Genomic DNA, 18,954 nt, shown 5'->3' with positions numbered 1-18,954 from the left:
GTTTCACTGAACTGAACCAGAAACCTTTGTGGAAATTCCCCTCTGGCATTCCAGTTTGAGTTTTCATTGCAACCACTAAGAACATATTTGAAAGTATAAATGGACACAGAAAACAAACTAAATTTCTGTAACTATTACTTTCTATTAGATCCTTTGCTGAAGTGCAGTGTTAGGTGTTACACTCACATACTAGGGAGAACTTCTAGGGGAAAGAGAAGCAGACAGAAAGGCAGATATACTGAGGACTGCCTTTATTCTTCTCATCATCTTTTATAAGAGGTAAAATACTACTATGGCTTGAATTTTATTGTTAATACAAACTTTAAATATTCCCTTTTCTGCCCATAACCTTGTGTTTATAAGGGGATGCTTTCCATTTGTTTTTCTCCACTTCTATTCTTAGTCCTAGTCAAAGCAGAATACACATGGAATCTTGTTTTTCAGAAAGTGCGTATTTTTGTAATGTCAGATGATTTCACAGAACCGCGCAGCCTGACTTCTGTGACTACCTTCTGCATGTGGGATCTGAAGCTGCATTTTTGAAATGGCTGTATTTTTCCAAAGCGGAGTTTGTACTAAAGGGTCCATGTGATCAAGTTTCTGAGATGAGACTGAAGAATTCTATGGATATTTATCTGAAGAGAATGAGGATGTTCTATTTTATACCTGTCACAATCAATCAATCAACCAATCAAAACAAGATCATGCATGAGGTTTTTCCAATGTCCTGACACAAGCTAAAGATATATAGTGTGCATTGTTTAGTAACATGCTGATCTAAAAACTCGGTAACATCCTTTCTTCTAGAATGAGTGATCTTTGTTCTTTTACCTACCTTTGTCTCATTAGTGGAATATTAATGCAGTTAGCAGCAGCAACAGCAGCAAAAGGAACAAACCGCCCTATAAGAGGTGAGACATGCTGTAAAACACAAAGAGAGGGGAAAAAAAAAAGAAAAAAGAAAAAAGAAAAAAATTTACACAATCATTTTCTTTCCTAATGGTCGTATTAAAATGCTTCTTGTGCTAACGATAGACATGACTTATTTCCTTTAAATTAAATTAAATTTAATTAATGCAGAATTAATTAAATTCCTTTAAATTAAAATTCAGTGCAAACTCACTGGTGGGGCAGAGGTAAAACAACAAACAAACAAGACAAAAGTCATAAATACTTCTCTCAGAGTGAGCAGTGGCAGGAGACCGGAAAAAACAATCTTAATTTAGTAGCATCACTGCAGAGAAGTGCCACCTCCTGATCATGCCCGTCAGCCCAACAGCAACATTAAACAAGCCTCAACTTTACTGTCTCTGCTGGCAAGGTCACAGCCAGCAACATCCATACCAGCTGCTTTGCATCTACAGGCACTGACTATGGAGGCTATGCATCTAGTGGCTTGTATAGTCTGAATTACTCTGCTTAGAATAGTCTCTCAAATAACTTCTCAATGCTATACCATTCCCAGTAGGCTAAAGCCGAAGCAGTGGGGTACAAAACACGTTCTTGTTGGTCTTTTTTTTCTTGACTGTGTTGTGCACTTGTTTAAATAATTTGAGTTTTCCGCATGTAGAGAGAGACACCTCTTTACAAGTTCTTCAGCCAGTGTAATGTCCACGTTTGCAGAAGCGATACTGCACCTTAAAGACACACCTATACAGTTCACGGGATAATGAGTCTATGTTGCTCTAATTACATACCCACCCCAATTAACTTTCAAATACTATTAGATACTTTGACATATAAAAAAGAAACTGCAAAAAAGGTACCTTATTAGTTGCAGTTTGTATTAACAAAACACAAGGCTGTTTGATACATATATGAGGAGGATAGGCTGCTTGAAATACATTTAAAACCATCTACATGGGGCAAAAATAAGGTTGAGATCTAAAGAAGGGAGCTGCACAGGGCCATTGCAACTCCATGCTAGGAGCTGTGCACAACACGACACAAGATACACAGAAGAAGTGAGCTGTTAGCATCTCGACAGAACACCGAAGTCTAGTTAAGAATGGAAAAAAAAATAATCAGCGATACCTTTGTCAGTGCATTAAGTCCTAAAGCTGTGGCGACAGCACCTGTGGTAGCAGAAACATAGGCTGTTCCCAGCTGGCTGAAACAAAAATAAAAACGTTTGTGCATGCACAACTACATTTATCTCACTTTCAAAAAAACTTATGTTTTACACATGTAGTTATGCCCCCCCAAGAAATTAAGAAGTAGACCTTTCTGTGATACTGCAATAACATGTGGATGGAAGATTCAAATGGGACACTAAATTAAACACTTTTCTTTCACAGCAGTAAAAATCACATGCAAGCAACATCTTAACGTTGAATCAGGTTGTGCTGGTTCTGCATTGCTATCTGTTCAGCGTTTTCTCATGTGTCTGACTGAGCACCTTGAGGATTTAGTTCTGTATTTAATTTCTTAATTGCTTAAACTAATAAAATCAGTTTGGATTTCTAAGGCCATGTCTACAATCAACTGTACCAAAACGCACACAGGCAGACCAGCTATGCTGCAAACACCCAAATCCAACCCAATCTGCCCTGAAACATACTTCACATACTTCCCAGCTAGGATGCGCCTGTATATCCTTGAATCCACTATTTTCTCCCAGACATCTATAAGCAAGTCAGCTTCAAAACCAGAAAGTCAAGCACTGCAATCACATTTTCCTAGTCATGATTTCCAGCTTTCTGCACCTATTTAGACTCTCTCTTTGCCTTCAAGTAGAACTGAATACTGTGCAGATCAGTTCCTTGAAGGGTCGGTCCTCTTTTTTGTAAATAAGCACAGAGTGTGGTGGGCTGTACTGCAGGGCACGGATAGGATGGCACAGAGACACCTGAAGGTCCACATGAAATACCAGCTTAGAAATATCCAGGTATAACACCAAACCTCTGAGGTACTTTCAAATGGTTGACTGAGCCATGCAACACAGACTCCTATTAAATCCTACGCTTATGATCAAGGTGCTTAGGCTTATCTTTAATGACAGAAATGGAGTTCTCGCCTCTATCATTCCCAGGCTTCTCATCTGTGCATATCAAATAATTAGCATAGATGAAAAAACTTATCCCTCTACCATCTCCAACTTTAAAGCCCAACCATGTCCCAGTACATCAGAGAACAACTTATAAAGTCATCAGAAGTGGTTCAGTGTCTGACCTGACAGTAATCGGGGCATCACCGCTCCTGTTTGTGTAATTGACTATGGCATTGAAGGACTGGTTAATCCACTGCCAGAAAACCACCGCTGGTGTCGTTCTTGAAAAGAGAAACTATTATTATTATTTTTAGAAACACAGTTGAAAATGATGGCAAATGAAGAAAAGCCAGTGCAAGCAGTAATCGTGTCTTGATAATGAAAGTACTCTTAAGAATAGAACTCAAAAGCATGTAATTCAAAAGCAAAGTTCACTTGGGGTGAAGGGTTGTTGTAATAACAAAAGCATTAGGGCAAGCCTCTCTAAAAAACACACAGAGAAATATGAAACACTAATTTCTAGAATATATTTCCAGGGTTATTATAGCTTTACAGTCTGCTAGTTCTCTTTGGAAGCTCCATAAGTGACTGAGAGGCAGATTTTAGGAGACAGGGTTTATCCTCTCAGTCTTCAGAAAGCTAATATGATGCCATTGCTTTAATAAATCCCTGTGACATTAAAACATTCAGTCATATGTAGAACTCTATTAAAAGACAATTAATTACAAAATGAAAAATTATTTTCATGAAAACATCTGTATGTTTAACAAGCACATGTACAGCACAGAAGTTAATCTGGTTCAGTACAGCATGAACCATATGATCAGTCATCAATTTAAAAAAAAAAAAAAAAAAAAAAAAAAAAAAAGAGAGCTCCAAGGAATCCTCATAAATTATGCCATGGCCAGTATGCAGACATTTTGTCTTTAGGACAAAGAGGTACTAACTTGTAAGCATGGGTGGTGGGCAGCGAAAAAATATATTCTGCTCAAGTTGCAGAGTTCCCATTTAACAAGCTAATGTGGTCCCTGTCAATATATAATCATAATAATTTTACAAATGGCTATGCTGGTAAGTAACAAATGCCAGTCAACTTGTTTCACAGTGTACAGGGCTGTCCTGTGGAGAGATGAATGCTTTTTCTCTCAAACTAGTAGTGTATCTAAATAAGGGGATGAACTTATGAAAAAGAAATCCACAAAGGACTATTAAATAAAACCCTACCTCTGGATCAGAAAGCTCCTGATCCACAAATACTTGGAGGCTAGGAGAATGTACCAGGGAAAAAGTGTTTGTGTACTCGGACCACAAACTGCCCCCAGTGCAAACACCGCTGAAGATTCTGCTCCTCCAGAATTTCAGTCAGGGGAACCATGCCCCCCAAAATAACAGCTGCTACTGAAAACTATTTCCCGCTAAGTAAAATAACTTTCCATAGGACTTTAATGCTTATACTTAAGTCAATTATTAAATAACACAGACAGCAACAAATTATTTAGTAACACAAGCAGTAACTGTAACAGGAATGTGGTTCTCACTGGAGGGCTGAGATGGAAACTAAAAGTGCTAAAGAAGAAACGGTAGTTGTACCAATGAAGGCAAAGAGGAGATGCTAGAGCAGAAGGTGGGTGTCTATCATGAGGCTTTGGTACTGATATGGGAAGATACATTATTTCTTTGCAAAATTGCAAAAAATTGATTTGAAAGCGTGTCCTTACTCCCTCTGGTTTCCAGTATCTGAATGAGAGGCCAAAGTAACAGTGATAAACTGGCGGGATTTTTTTCTGTCACTATTGCTGTTCTTCCTCCTCCTTTCTTCCTGTGCACGTACAACTCTTCTCCTGACTCATCTCCTGTTCCCTTGCTACCAGTGTGCAGAGGATGTTAGGCCTGCTATAAAGCTTAGGCATGACTCACACTGCCTTACCTGTGAGGGCTCTGGGGTGTGCAGTATGACAAGGAATTTGCTTCTTCCAGTGTCCAGCAATAACCAGAACACAGTGATGTGCAGTAAGATGGAAGCTACAGTGCATCATCTAAGGACATCTACACAATCCTGTCTGCACTGCTGAGGGTTTGGTCCAAAGAAACCAACATCTTCAAGGCTAATACACAACCTAGGTTGTGTGACTACCAATAATGCAAATGTGCCCTAAGTATTATAGATAATAACAGGACATGCATAAAAGAGTAAGAAGTGCTTGTGAACGGGCAGCTGTACCGATGGTTTTATTCATATTCTTGACTGTTTTTTAAAACACACATGTATATATGCACCATTCAAAATAGCTGTGCCCTTCTGGAGCGCGAGTCAAAAATTTGTAACATCTCAGCATCAAAACCACTACTGTTGTTTCCTCTGAACCTCCCACCACTTCTTGCTAACAAAACATTGTGTCAGGAAAATATTTCTAATGTGGAGTCTACTAACAGATGATAGTGGATTCTGCTGTGGACTTCCCTGGACTGGTGATTCAAGAACTATGCAAGAAATGGAAAGATCAAACAGGAGCTGGAGAAACTTGATGACTGATGGACTGAAGCATATTGAGTACTCACTTGGCAGACAGAACATCCTACATGCCAGATCTTTAAGGTTAGAAATTCCCAGGTATCTCCTCCTCTTTGTCCTCCACACAGCACTCCTACACAGATGGGATTTTGGAACGTTCAACCTTCCCAGTTTGAGGAAAAGTGGGATGGTGATGGAGAGGGGCTAAGGGCTTATCTCACAACTACTTCTAGAGGAAACCATTAATAGTGTGAGAGAATGCAGAGAGAAAAGAGAAAAGGAAGCAAAATTTTACATTTTAAAATAATTATTATAAATCTTCTAAAATGCTCTTTGGACAGTAACATTGATTTTCACTTATCTAATTTGTAGACAAATGTTTTATGTGTTATACTGCCATCACTTACCTATAAAAGGTCATCATACAACCTGTGATAGTCATGTTCATGGGTACCTGAGCTGACATTCGGCCAATCAAGACCATTTTTTCACCAGTGTCTGGGTGAAAGGCTGAATCATAGATATATTTTGCTCTCCACAAGTCATCTTCTGTCAAGCCAGGTGCCACAATACCTTGTCTTGGGACAAGTTAAAAAACAAAACAAGACAACAGCAAAAAACACAACTGTTATAAAACACTGCAACCTCCAGTGACACATAGGGCATCAGAGGATTTTGGGATGTTCATACTAAGTTAATCTAGCTTCATAATAAGCTTGTGGATTTTCAGCTTTTAAATGGACCGGTGAAATAAAAGGAATCAAAACTCCTGGCAGTGGTTATAGTGGCTGAGTCAATATATCCAGCACCACACTTACTCAAACCTGTACCAGATTTTACACCTAAAATGTAGAGCTAAAATCTCTGGAGTCATTAGCATGAAACTTTGAAAATTTACTTTGCAAGTATTTAAGAAACTTTTTTTCTCCCAAAAACATAACACCTAAGAGGCAGTTTTAAACTCTATTGTCATTATTACCTATTTTCAGAATTAGACAATTCTGTATTTCAGAATACTTAATAGGCGTTCTCAGATGACATAATTTCCCCATTCATTAGCAAATTTGTTTGTTTTTTTAAAAAAAAGTGTTTCAAGCTCCGTAATAAGAAGAAAGAGTGGTGCAATGAATAGAGAGTTTTAAATATTTCCTTTTAAATATATAAGCATGGACTCATCATTGAATGGACTTTTTGGGGCCAGCAGTGGAAGTGATCAATGCCATACCTGTAATCGTGCACTATTTTTCTTGCATTTTCCAGCTGGGCATCAGATAACAAAATATTCCGGGGGTCTGTTACAGTAAAGAAGTGACTGGCTCGTCCAACAAAAGTGCTTTGATCCCATCGGGGCTCCTTGATATTAATGTTTAATGGTATATCTGCTGACATCTTCAAAACCTCTGCAAAGAAAACATGAAAATTTGCAATTCAGAATTCCATTTATTTCATGATGTATCTGTAACCTGCAAGATGAAAAGCAATTATACTTAAGAGTAAAAAACCAGAGAACAAACACCAAACAACTTGCAGAATGGAGGTTTAAAGGGGCAAGTATACATCCAGGAAGCAGACAATGTCAGATACCATCGTGGGTTTTAATGAGGTTGTTATCGATAGAAGTAATAAAGCAAGAACCTATTAGTTAAATGTTTATTGAAATGTTTCTGTGCCTGTTTCTCCAAGACATTTATATATTTCATTTTTGTAAGAGTATGAGCATCTGATTCTGAGGCAGTGGTACATCACATACATGTACAAATATCTGAGGATGAAGCAGATGTGAAGGAAGTATAGAAATTTATTAATAAATAGCTGTAGTAAAAACCAATCTACTAATCAGAAGTGTGCTTTATTTCAGTGATGAATTAGTATTTGCTGAAAATATTGTCTTGAAGGGAAGGAGAAATTAAATATTTCAAGAGATGCCTGAAGAGCTGCTATAAAGTGCAGTGACAGAAGACGTATTTAATAAAAAACAGTTAAATTCTCTGGCATAGCAAAACAAAACAAAAATTAGGAAAACAAACCCGACAATTTATTTTTATAAATGTTGTTTCTCTAAATCCATGTTTTAACAAAACAGAGATTATATAATACAACAATTTCCTACATTATGAACATACAACCAGATCTCCTAATGATACTTCAAAGGTGGTTCAAGAACTACAATGAAGGGCACTGAACTAACATTTATGGGGCTTAAAGCCCAGAAAATTAGTAATTACTTCAGGATAACTAAGTTTACTTCAACATCTAATGACAGAAGGACAGTCTCCGCATAGCACGAGCTATATGAACTTTAACTTTAAGAGAAATTTCTGCAACATATTCAATAGCCAGTTAATTAAAAAAAAAAAAGCCGCCCTCCAAATAATGTTTATAATTCAAATGGCTGAAATAAATTTGATCTATAAAAACACAGATTATATTTTTTATATGCTTAGGTAATAGCATTTCTATGCTTAGGTAATAGCATTTCATCCGTTTTAATAGGAAAAACATCATCATTATGAGGACAACTGATACATGATGGTGTAAGTTGCCGCTGAAGTGTATTTTCATCCTAACTCAAGAACACCATAAAGTGTTTTTTGACATTTTGGTCAGTTTAATGAAACTTACATGATGTAGAACAGGAAAACAAAAATGACAAAAAGAAAATAACTAATTGTGTAAAGTGTCCCATCATAAAAAAAAAAAAAAAAAAGTGACCTTCATGGGGAAAAAAAGGAGAGATCATTCATGAAATCTGAAGAAGCTATTGCCCCTCTCTCAAATGTAATTATGATCCTTCTCTACCTCAAGTCCAAAAACTTAGAAGTCTTTGGAAAAGTAGACTTCTACAGAAATAAATGCGTAAGTTTTCCCATCTATAATAACCAATCCTAAGCAACAGGAAGGAGAAGGAAACTAATAAATATTTAAAAGACACTAATAAATATTTAAAAGGCATTTCTAGTAAAAAAACCCCTATGTCCCAAACCCCACCAAAGTCTGTTCTTGAAAATAAGCTAAATCAGCTCATAGTTGTACAAGATTATATATCTTTGTAACATCTCTCACATGAAGTCAATTTCTTAACCAGTTGAGGACTCCATAAAAATTATTCTGCCTCAAACCACTTATTAGTCAGAACTGCTCTTAGAATGGGAATTATTCAGTGAAAAGACTGTCTTCCCTGCATTTAACCAGACTTAGTATTTTTATGCTTAGGTAATAGCACAAGCATGAGTCTTATTTAGGATGCCTGTGGTTTTTGTTACTTTAAGACAGTGAAAACCTAGTGGCCACGTACTATATTATGGTGTACCGTACAAACCTTACAGGAAATATTTGATTTTCTGATATATCATCTGCCAGGAAGAACCGCCAATAACATTCAGCTCAAATTCTTCCCAATGTTACATGTGCTCGTGAAGTCAACAGAAATTGTGCAGGCATAAGCATGATGGCACTGAGCACCAGACACAGCTGTAAAGCTGCAAAAATACGGTTGCAAAAACGCAGAGTAACTGCACTATACATGAAGATAAGCAATGTTTAAAGAGGATTTGGCAAGTACATTCTACTCAGCACTGCTGAATGTTCGTGGCAAAGTCCCACATGTGGTAATGAAAAAAGAACAGTAACCTACTGCAAGGACACCAAATTTTGAGAACCCAGAATGGATTAAATAATAATGAAAGCTTGTCCTTCACAAACACAGCACGATTAACAGCTGAATTATCACAATGTCATATTTCAGCTAGTATTATTAAATAAGTTTGTTAAAACTTATTAGAAAACCCTAATTTGGTACCACTCAATAAAAATGTCCTTTTGTACATTCACTGGTAACTAAAGTTTCTTTAAGTTAAATCAGCTTCTATTAAAACCCCAAGGAGTTTGTTTTCATCAAATGAAAAACCAAAAGCAAAGCATTTAGGAAGTTTATGTATTATTTTTATGCTTAGCTTGTATTATTTATGATAGAATAGTGAAAGAACAAAAGCATTAAATAAGAAAGATCTTTGCTTTCCACCAGACTCAAGCTTGAACAAATAATCTTCAATTCTACAGAACAGATTATTGCATTTTACACAAGCTAAGTCAATTTGGTAAAAAAATCGCACAAGAATTATAACTACACAGTTATTTCTTTGTCCTGCTCTCTAAAACTTCCTAACATCAGGAGAAACTCAGAGGTGCACTGGCAAAGATAAGCTGTCTGCAGTGTAGAGGGCAATAGCATAAAACCAAGCTGTGTTTCTACAGATACTGCTGAATTCTGGATAATTATGAACTGACAGCACAGGCTGCAGGCAGGATACTAGTAGGATTGCTTTTGCTTTTTCCTGATAAACTGTATTAAGAGCTTAAATGCTCAATTAATCCTTTCCAGACAAATTTTAAATTCCCAGTTTCTACTCCAAGTCATCACGTGCAAGGTCGTTTCAAAGACTCCTAAATCAGTATAAACTCTCACAGCTTTTATTGCAGTTAATACCCACCAGCTATTTGAAAAAAGCATAAATCATTTGAATGCTTGGATAAAGGAAAATATACTGAAGCACCCCCAGAAAAGGCACTGTTAAAAACATGTGATCATCTGAAATAACAAGGCCAGGGTTTTCTGTACCTCTCTCCATCCAATGCAGCGTTCTTTCTGTATTAATATGTGAATTCAGAACAAATGACAGCACAAAGCCAGCTTCCACTAACAAAAACGAAGGAATTTTATGACCAGCACCGATCTTACCGAGAACTATGCACACCGAGCTGGATTTACCCTTTTCTCACGAGTTAAAAAACTCTGGTCACTTGGCACTGACCCCAACCAGCAGCTCTGAACCCCCAGGTGCAAGGAAGGCTCCCATAGCGCGGCACCTTCTCTCCCATCAGGTATGTACCACATGGGATATGAGCTATGTGCTGCAGTGAAGTTATTGCCTAATTTTGGCTTAATACATTAAAATGGTACCATGAGGTGCCACAGAAGAATATGCTGATTGTATTTGGTGAATGTTATGAATATTTAAAAGCTATTAGCTCTGTAGTGGTTTACCTGTTAAGGAGGCGACCCACTACTGCATAGAAATAGCTGCCAAATGTGTGCTTCAATGATTACAATGAACATTGATAGATTTAATATGATTAGATCCGACCCACTGAATACACTTTCTTGCTCTTTCATTACATCATTTTTCCCTAGTGGCCCTCAGTTTTTCTTTGGTACAAGAGACGTCAAGAAAAACATACTGTTCCAAAGGCCTGTTCATGTATTAAAATTTGCAGTCATTGTCTCAAGTAAGTAAGCATAAAGCAAGTACATAAGGAGCATCAGCACCTGCTGCTCCAACTTACCGTAAATCTAGTCATGATTCAACCATCCTCAGATCTTAAAGTTTCACCATCAAGTTAGGGAAGGTCCTAAGGCTTACCCAGAATACTAGAAGGGTAATAAATGTAGTACGGTAGGGGAAAATAATATTTTCCTGCTCCTACCACTCCCATTTCCCTCACTGTTAAGTTTGTTATTGTACAGCACTTTCTATTAAGGTCTTTATTATATGCTGAGACAGGATTTCCCTACAGTGAAACAATAAATCTTAAAAACTTCAAGAAAATAAGGTGCCATAGCAATATTTCATTTACTAAGATAACCTTGAAGCATGAAGGCTTTTGTATCAGAATTATAAATAACTGACATTTGACCAGTAAAATCTAACTCTACTTCTTTTTGCAGCTTATTTCAAAGACAATTAGAGGTGTTACCAGCTTTTCAGAACTGCTAAGAGCATCCTTCTCCCCACATACAGATAAAAGAAACAGACAATTAAATAAATAGTTTTACTTGGCTTGAGACCACAGGTCAAATCACAAATGACAGCAGAACTTAGACCTCCTGCCCTGTGCTCTAGGTACTGCTGATACGGCAAGATGCAAGTTATTATTTCACAAAAGTAATGTTGAGAGATGGAAAGGTGCTGGGTAAAAAGCAGAGTATTCATCCCTTGGTTCCAGCTAAACATTCCTGTCTTTCTATTCCATGTTCCTGTTTGCTGTAAGTACTTCCACAGTTATGAAAGTTTAAAACACCACAATGTGGAGACTCCTGTGGATTAGTAGGATTATTTTCAAGTGACACATTTCTCAACCAGCCATGCTGCAGAATGAACACAATCATGGAAATAAAGATGGACTCTGGACAGATTTGGAGAACAGAGTTCTCATGCAGAGTGTCTGAACAGAAGATGCTCCTTAGGTTTCTTTTCCCTTTCTTAGTACTATACCATTAAAGAAACCCTCCCATGAACAGGGATATAGTGTGAAAAAAACATCTTCTGGTCCAAAATGGTAACTGCTGGTTTTGCATAGCAGTACCCTATGAAAGCAGGGTGAACTCACTAAAAAAATATTTTCCACTAAAAAAAAAAATAGATCTGTACATTAGAGCTGTTAAGTTGTTCTATGAATGCTTCCCCATTGGTATATTATTTGTAGGAAAGTCTAAGTTTAAGTATTTTTACAATTAAATTTTTGGTTTCATTAAGGAAGATTAAAAAACTGGTTAGGATAGTTTATGTTAATCTGTTTAAAGCTGTATAATGAATGCTTAACAAAGTAGACCATAAATAGAAGCTCGTTTCTTTCTTTTCACTCTGATCAGCATATATACTACTGGGTTGGCTGTGAATTGTTTTTACATACTTATGATACCTCTGTCCACAAAACCAAGTTCTTTAGCAATATGACATCTAAACATCAAGGATCTGCCTTCATTGCAGATGGTTCATGGTTCAATTCAGGATCATTTTACTTCATTTCATTTAGCCTACCCTGGCAAAGGTGGATCTACAGGAAACCGAAGACTTACCACTTTCACATCCTACCTTTATCCCCTCTCCACTTGATCTACTGTGTCTGTGTCTGCTCTGATGCTCCTTGAACCATGTGTGCTGATAAAACTTACTACCCTAGCAGAAAACTAATGCAGCAGAAAGAAAAGAGAGGCCAGCTCAGTCTCCTGGATTAGTATGTTGAACAGGCACAGCCGAAGGTCTGGGAGCATAAAAAGTCTGCACTGCTGTGCTCCTTCAACAGACTAACCAGTGACCACCTTGGGTTACCATTTCACTCAAGTTCAGGATCTGCAGGTGCAGGAGGAGCCAGGTGTAATGCAAATCTTGATGCCTAGCCTTATATCTGTAGGGAAGACAACAAACAAGAAACATAAAGCACAGATAATTTTAAATGTTTCACCTTGCCAGGGTCATGAGACTGAAGGTTTGCATTACAGACAAAGAAAACTGCAAGGTGGGTGCAAGAGAGACCTAACTTGTTGTAAACTGGAAAAACTCCCAGTCCTTGTGTGTCTACATAGCGAAAAAAAGGTATGATGGTAGGATGAGCCAGTATGATCTAAGTAGTAGGGGTAAGAGTAGCCTGGGTGGCTGTCACACATGCTAGCAGAGTAAAAGTACCCCCAAAGCAACACAGAACCACTCTGGTTGCCAGCACAAGGTAACACTCCTGTTTCCTTGCCTTTCTCGCTGCTGTTACCCATGCTAGCCAGGCCAAGCCAGCAGAACCATGTCAGCACATGCTTTGGTCTCTTCCTCCTTGTAAATCTACCAAAAAAGGGTTAGTGCTTTAGCAGCAAAAAGCAACCTAGCAGGAAAATGGAAAACATACATTAATGGAGGATCCTTGGCACGTGCTTCGATTAAATTATTTCATGCTTGAAATAATTGTGTTTAGAAATACAGCAACAGAAAACATTGACTTCAATATTACTAATCTTTAAATAAAGGACAGTATACAGCCTCCAATCCTGCATAGGGTGGGTGGGTGGGACAGGTGTCCACCCTGCAAAAGATTAGATCTCATGCAAAAAAGGATTAAAACTTTAGGTGACAGCTATTTAAGTACACAAAAACATTTTCTTCTAAACAATGCAACTGACATAATTGACTTGCACTTTAAGAATATACATAGGAACAATGCTGTTCTAAGTAAGTTTAAAATCAAAACCAAAAAGACTGTGGGCAGGGATAGACCACTAATGCCCCTAGAGAAGGAACAGATGTCATACAAACAAGAGAGTTCAGATGCTGGAATAAATAAAAAAAAAATCAGACTTGCAGTGAAGTAAAAAAGGATGCTGAGTTTGCCAGTCTTGGGACTCTGAGCCATCGATGTCTTCCTGTAGTGCCTGTCTAAGGGAACCAGTGAATTTCTATCTTGAAAACTTACAAGTTTAAATAAAAGCCCCACCTCTTGTATTGAAGAGACTGTATGATGCTACTCATGACTTACCAGCCCTATTAGTAAGTGCTGAAAAGGGAAATAAATCCCATAAAGCAAAAACATAAGCCAATAAAATGCCTATGTACTTCAAAGGGATCCTCTTATAAAACAAAATGCCCAACTATAAAGTAAAAATGGTGACTGTGCACAAAATCAGTTTCATCAATATTTTATCCAACAGCCAACAGCCATGCAGTCATCATCATAAACGGTACAGCTTTTTAAAAATATTATTTTGATTTAAGCAGTGAGACTGTAAACTGCAAGAAACAGGTACAACACCCTCACAATTTAACTTGCTGCAACAGTATTTTACCTAGCTGTCACCTGAATTTTCAGATACAATTTCAGAGGGGTGTTGCTGTTCACATAATCCATTCAAATACTCATTAACAAAAGCACTGTAATAAAGCTATTTAAGATTTCATTATTATTTTTAACTACAATGCTTTCTCACATTCAAGATCAGGTTGGACGGGGCTCTGAGCAACCTCATCTAGTTGAACATGTCTCTGTTGATTGCAGGGGGTTGGACCAGATGACCTTTAAAAGTCCTTTCCAACCCAAACTACTCTGATTCTGCACCTTCAGTGATACAAATCTCGATATACATTAAGCATGCCCAACATTTAATTTGTCATTATCCACAATAGAATTGTGTAAACAAAAAATAAAGTTAAATCAATCATAAAATTTGAGTTAAATCAAATAAAAAATAAATTCACCTGAACCCTGAGATAAGTAGAAAGTTTGCAAAGGGACTGGAAAGTAAATGCACAAATCCTCTCGAACAAAGATAAGAATATTTGCTTTGTTACAGTCAACTAATGAAGGCAAACTTCAACAACTACCTAACACTTAATTGCCTATTTATCAAACATCCAAATTTATTGTTCCCACACCTGTTGCTATTCAGTAAGTACCAACAGAGGGGAGACCATCAGTGAAATAGGACAAACCTTTGAATCAACAGCACCTAAAATTTTTAGGTGGAAAGGTAAGCAGCAAAACTACCCTATCTGATCCTGAAATAGCTCCCTTCCCCAAACAACTCCATTAACAGAGCATTTGGGAAACAACATTAATTTTAGAGAGCCTTAAGTTACTGTAATAATCCACACTGAAATGTCACTTTGAGGTCATGTTCACATGGGAGGCTCGGCAGTAACGTGAAGGATAAGAGACAACATCATAACACAGTCAAACAGCTAACAACTATCACGGAAAATATGCAGTAAGGAAGGAAATAGTATAAATATTTGGTGTTTCAAACAACAGATCAGTTAGAAAGGTATTTAATAGAACCACTTGTACCTGCAAACCCTGAAGCTGGTAACAGTCCACACTAGTAAATTAAACCAGCAATACAGAAGGGACTATGCTCTCTGGCACATTCATATTATCAAACCCTTTCAGCTTCCAGACTAGCGCGGCTGTGTCCAAACCGCCCATGGAGAACGGTAGCTAAATCCTCCCTTGTGCTGCCGGATTGTCTGGGTAAGCATCAGCTGTCCTGCGCAAAACCGCTCCATGCTGCGCTCCAGCAAGTTCACAATACGGGGGACTGCGTTCCTGTGACTGGGAACATATTTTGCCATTTGTTTAGCTCCTCAGCACTGACACAGAGGTTTGACTATCCATGTGTTTCACACTGTGGCTCTTCCTATGTACCAAGGCATATTTTCAGAACCATAACTGCGATCATGTGTTCATAAAGTTTTTCATAAACATATGACCGTCAAGCTAAAAAGAAATGGCCATGGCTTGCCATGTACTTGGCACCAAAAGTTGAGCTGCAGACATGGTTGTGTAGACCGGAGGCAATTAGATGTGATGATACAGATGGCAGATCACAAGAGTGGACACCGCTGTGTCAAACTGCACTTCCCAAGTGCTTTAAAGCAAATCTCACCGCCAGCCCCTCCTCTACCGCTCTCTCACCAAATCCCCCTGCTGCTGCCTCCACATCTCTCTCCCCAGTGCCCTCCCAGCCCTAGCCATCAGAAAATAACAAACTAAAAAGCAAGGCAGAACTCACTAAGGTCTTTGTTTATCTGAAGAAAAACTCTCAACTCCCAATTTTTAATAACCACCTACAAAAGTTTTTATTTTAAATCTGTAATTCTTTGACTAACTTTTTCATCTTGTGTACTTTCAGTTCAAAAGTGATATCGAACTCAGCTGGAAGCCCCAGTACCAAGCACACTGAAATTTCTTGCCCTCTCTGATAAGATGGAATCATCTGCCAGTCCATGACCTCTAGTCTTTAATACTAACATTAACCGGAAGGAAAAAAGAGGGCTTAAGAACAAGCAAGAGTGGCCTCTTAAAAAATAGCTACATAAAAACCAGCACAAAGTCTGATCAACAGTTTTAGTGCAAAGGCTACCTTTAGATTTGCCATAGAATCAGCAATAGCAGAAGACCTTAAACCTTGTTCAAAGGTCAACAACAGCAGTTGCAGCAATTCTACAAAATGCAGATTCAGGAGTTGTCAGGAGTTCAACTCTGCTGTTTCTTTTCAAAGTTCATGTTTTAAACATCACATTGAAGGTCATATAACCACTTTTCAAACCAAAGCAGTAGCCAAAAGAGCGGCAATGACTGTTTAATTTATTTCAGACAGTAATGTACCATGCAATTTTGAACAACCCAGATCACTTATTTTAAATGCTGTTGCATGACTGAATTATCCAGATAAGCACATGATCTGGGAAATCCTGGGCAACTTAAACCCATGCCACAGTGCACGAATGATGAAAAGCAGCTTTGCTACCTTCCTTGGAACCATTTATATTTTCTTACATTACTGACAACTTATGTTTTAACCCAAGTCTTGAAAAAAATCCACCCCACCACTAAGAAACTTAATCAGGTATGTCATTAATTTTCCCAGTATCTTAAGCTAAAACTGGGAACAAAGCAACAGAAAAAGAAATTTCTTGATGGTGTTAATTGTGAACCCAATCCTCTATGTCTGATCTCAATACACATGTTTAAAGCTAGTCGCTGTTCTGCATCAAGAAGCACCCCAAATGGCAAAGCGTCCATTTCCTCAAGAGATATTTAGGTTGCCAGGAGTGAGACATTATCAGAGAAAGTATTTGTGAAAGAAATTTGTCTGAGAACTCCCTGAGAAGCAGGCTTTCCTCAACAGATACAAACACCTAAGTTCTCTGGAGTGAGGATCCTTCGGCAAACTTCCTTAGACTGGGTGCCAGATAGGGTATCGCCTAACCCTCTATACAGAATTTTCTGTTGCTTTTTGGTTTTATAGGGGCTGGAGTCCAGATTATAGCCTCTTGCACCTTCCCCTACCAAAGTGGACTCTATTAATGAGAAGCAACCTTTCACCTCTCTTGCATGCAATTTCAGAAGGTCAGCAAGAACTGAGCTGGGGGAGGGAGAAGTCTGAAGAGCAGTCCATGTTCAAAAGCAGTGCAGACATAATTGTGATAATGAACATTACAACACCTCACTTCTTGGCGCCCAATTTCCAAACCACAACCTCCAGTCCTCCGTGACAAAGCATGGGCCACACTGGGTACTCAAGGTTAAGAGGGAATTCAAATCAGCCTGCATACAGGAGCTCTAAAATGCTCAAAGAAAGGTGTAACCTGTACAGTGTCTTTTACCAGAGCTTAGATCCCCAACTTCAGGTGATGTAAAGGTGCTCAGGTCAGATCATGATTCACAAAATCTCCTAGAGACAACTAAAAGTTACTTTTTTGAAAAATGAGAGCCAGCCTTTCCTCTGAAAGCCCAGCAAAAATAGAAGGTAACAGCAGTACCTCTTTCTTACCAGAATCCTAAGAATAGGAATAGTTCAAAAGTTAGAGCCAGGTGCTGCTGAGAACCTTTCATGTGCAGATCCACTGGGAGAGAGAAAAAGATTTGACACACCTGGGCCCCCAGATCTCCATTCTTCACAGCAGCCCCCTAACAGCCTGATGTCCAGCTGTCAGTGCCCTGTTCTGGGAAAAGAGAGATGCAGGCTGGAAAATCCTGAGGCTGGGAAAAGTACCTGCTGCTTTAAGACGGGGGAGAAGAACAGTTTCTCTTCTTCCTCTGACATGTTTATAAACCAAGGCTACTTATTTGTTTTTACAGAGCTGAGTTCTTTTGAAGCACTTCCCAAGCTGCTTTGAAAGAGACATGCTTAGGGATCCTGGTAGGTCTCTTTATTCTCAAATAGCACACTGGCCCTTTTTGGAGCTCCTTTGCCTGAACGAACTCAGATTTTTCTTTTCCACAAGCAATGCCCACGACAGCAGCTGCTCTGCTGGCTTAGGAGAAAAGACAGGAAATCAATTATGCTCTGATTAGTAAAAGGTTACCTATTGTACTTTATAATTACAACATGTTGGCAAAGCAAGAACAGAAAGGCGAAGCCAGCAACTACCCATATTTTAATTGCTCTGGCAAAGACAAGAACACAATACTTCAGGGATGTCAATCATGGCAGTATAATTAATTCAAATGAGAAGCACTGATAGTTTTTTACAGGAAGAAAGCATTTTTGTGTGATGGCAGAAGAGCACATATCAGACCCACCGGGGTCAGTAAGCAATGGTATTCCTCTATCTGCACTACATTTGCTATCACAGTTTGAAAGAAGCAGCCCAGCTGATGACTGGGAGAAGTATGATGCAATGTAGCAAATGTTAACGAAGCCACTTGCCAAGTTTTCTTTCCCAAAAGCAGCTTCTACCAGCAAATATCTATTTAAATCACAAAGAAAAAAATAATTTTGTCTGCACTATGATTTTTCCTATATGCAATCATAAAAAGAAACTGAATGCTGGAAAAGGCAAATCGTGGCAACACTACATGATATACTTGATACTTTTTTTTTTTTTTTTTGCTTATAAATGTACGTCCCACTTGTAGCCTAGCAACAACAGCAGCAGTCTGTGTCCAAGGGATAGAGCCTGCTGCTGGGGCTCTCTCCTCAGCACCGCAGCCATCTTTGGCGTGTCACTTGGCCAGGGATTTCACCATTCCCCACCAACGCTACCTCCAGATGTTCGCTACCTCCAGATGTTCAAGGTTGCTGCAGCCAGCTCAGCCATGTCACCTTCCCAACCACCACCTCTTGTCCCATCGCACGAGGTGTATATCACAGACACACGTCACCTGTTCACTTTGTCCCTTCATTAAGGAA

General features: G+C 38.5%; 1 protein-coding gene across 15 annotated transcripts in view; it reads right to left on the bottom strand.

Moving 5' to 3' along the window:
• Window positions 1-18,954, bottom strand: part of SFXN1 (sideroflexin 1) — a 47,314-nt gene that overhangs the window by 15,542 nt on the left and 12,818 nt on the right. For 11 of the 15 annotated variants that reach the window (XR_008823538.1, XR_008823537.1, XR_008823539.1 and 8 more), the window contains 5 exons: window positions 6,727-6,901; window positions 5,909-6,079; window positions 3,172-3,270; window positions 2,035-2,110; window positions 836-921 (listed from right to left, as the gene is read on the bottom strand). Coding sequence is in view for 11 of the 15 variants with exons in the window: in XM_056349409.1 (XP_056205384.1) it covers window positions 836-921; window positions 2,035-2,110; window positions 3,172-3,270; window positions 5,909-6,079; window positions 6,727-6,890 (596 nt within the window). In the remaining 4 variants the exon portion in view is untranslated. Of the gene's footprint in view, window positions 1-835; window positions 922-2,034; window positions 2,111-3,171; window positions 3,271-5,908; window positions 6,080-6,726; window positions 6,902-10,844; window positions 10,863-12,191; window positions 12,220-17,592; window positions 17,610-18,954 lie in introns of those variants that run through there. The other 4 variants (XM_056349411.1, XM_056349406.1, XM_056349405.1 and 1 more) reach the window with 4 other exon arrangements.

This window comes from Falco biarmicus, chromosome 8 (genome assembly GCF_023638135.1).
Source record: "Falco biarmicus isolate bFalBia1 chromosome 8, bFalBia1.pri, whole genome shotgun sequence".
Classification (NCBI taxonomy): Eukaryota; Metazoa; Chordata; class Aves; order Falconiformes; family Falconidae; genus Falco; species Falco biarmicus.
This window is presented reverse-complemented; position numbering and strand designations above follow the sequence as displayed.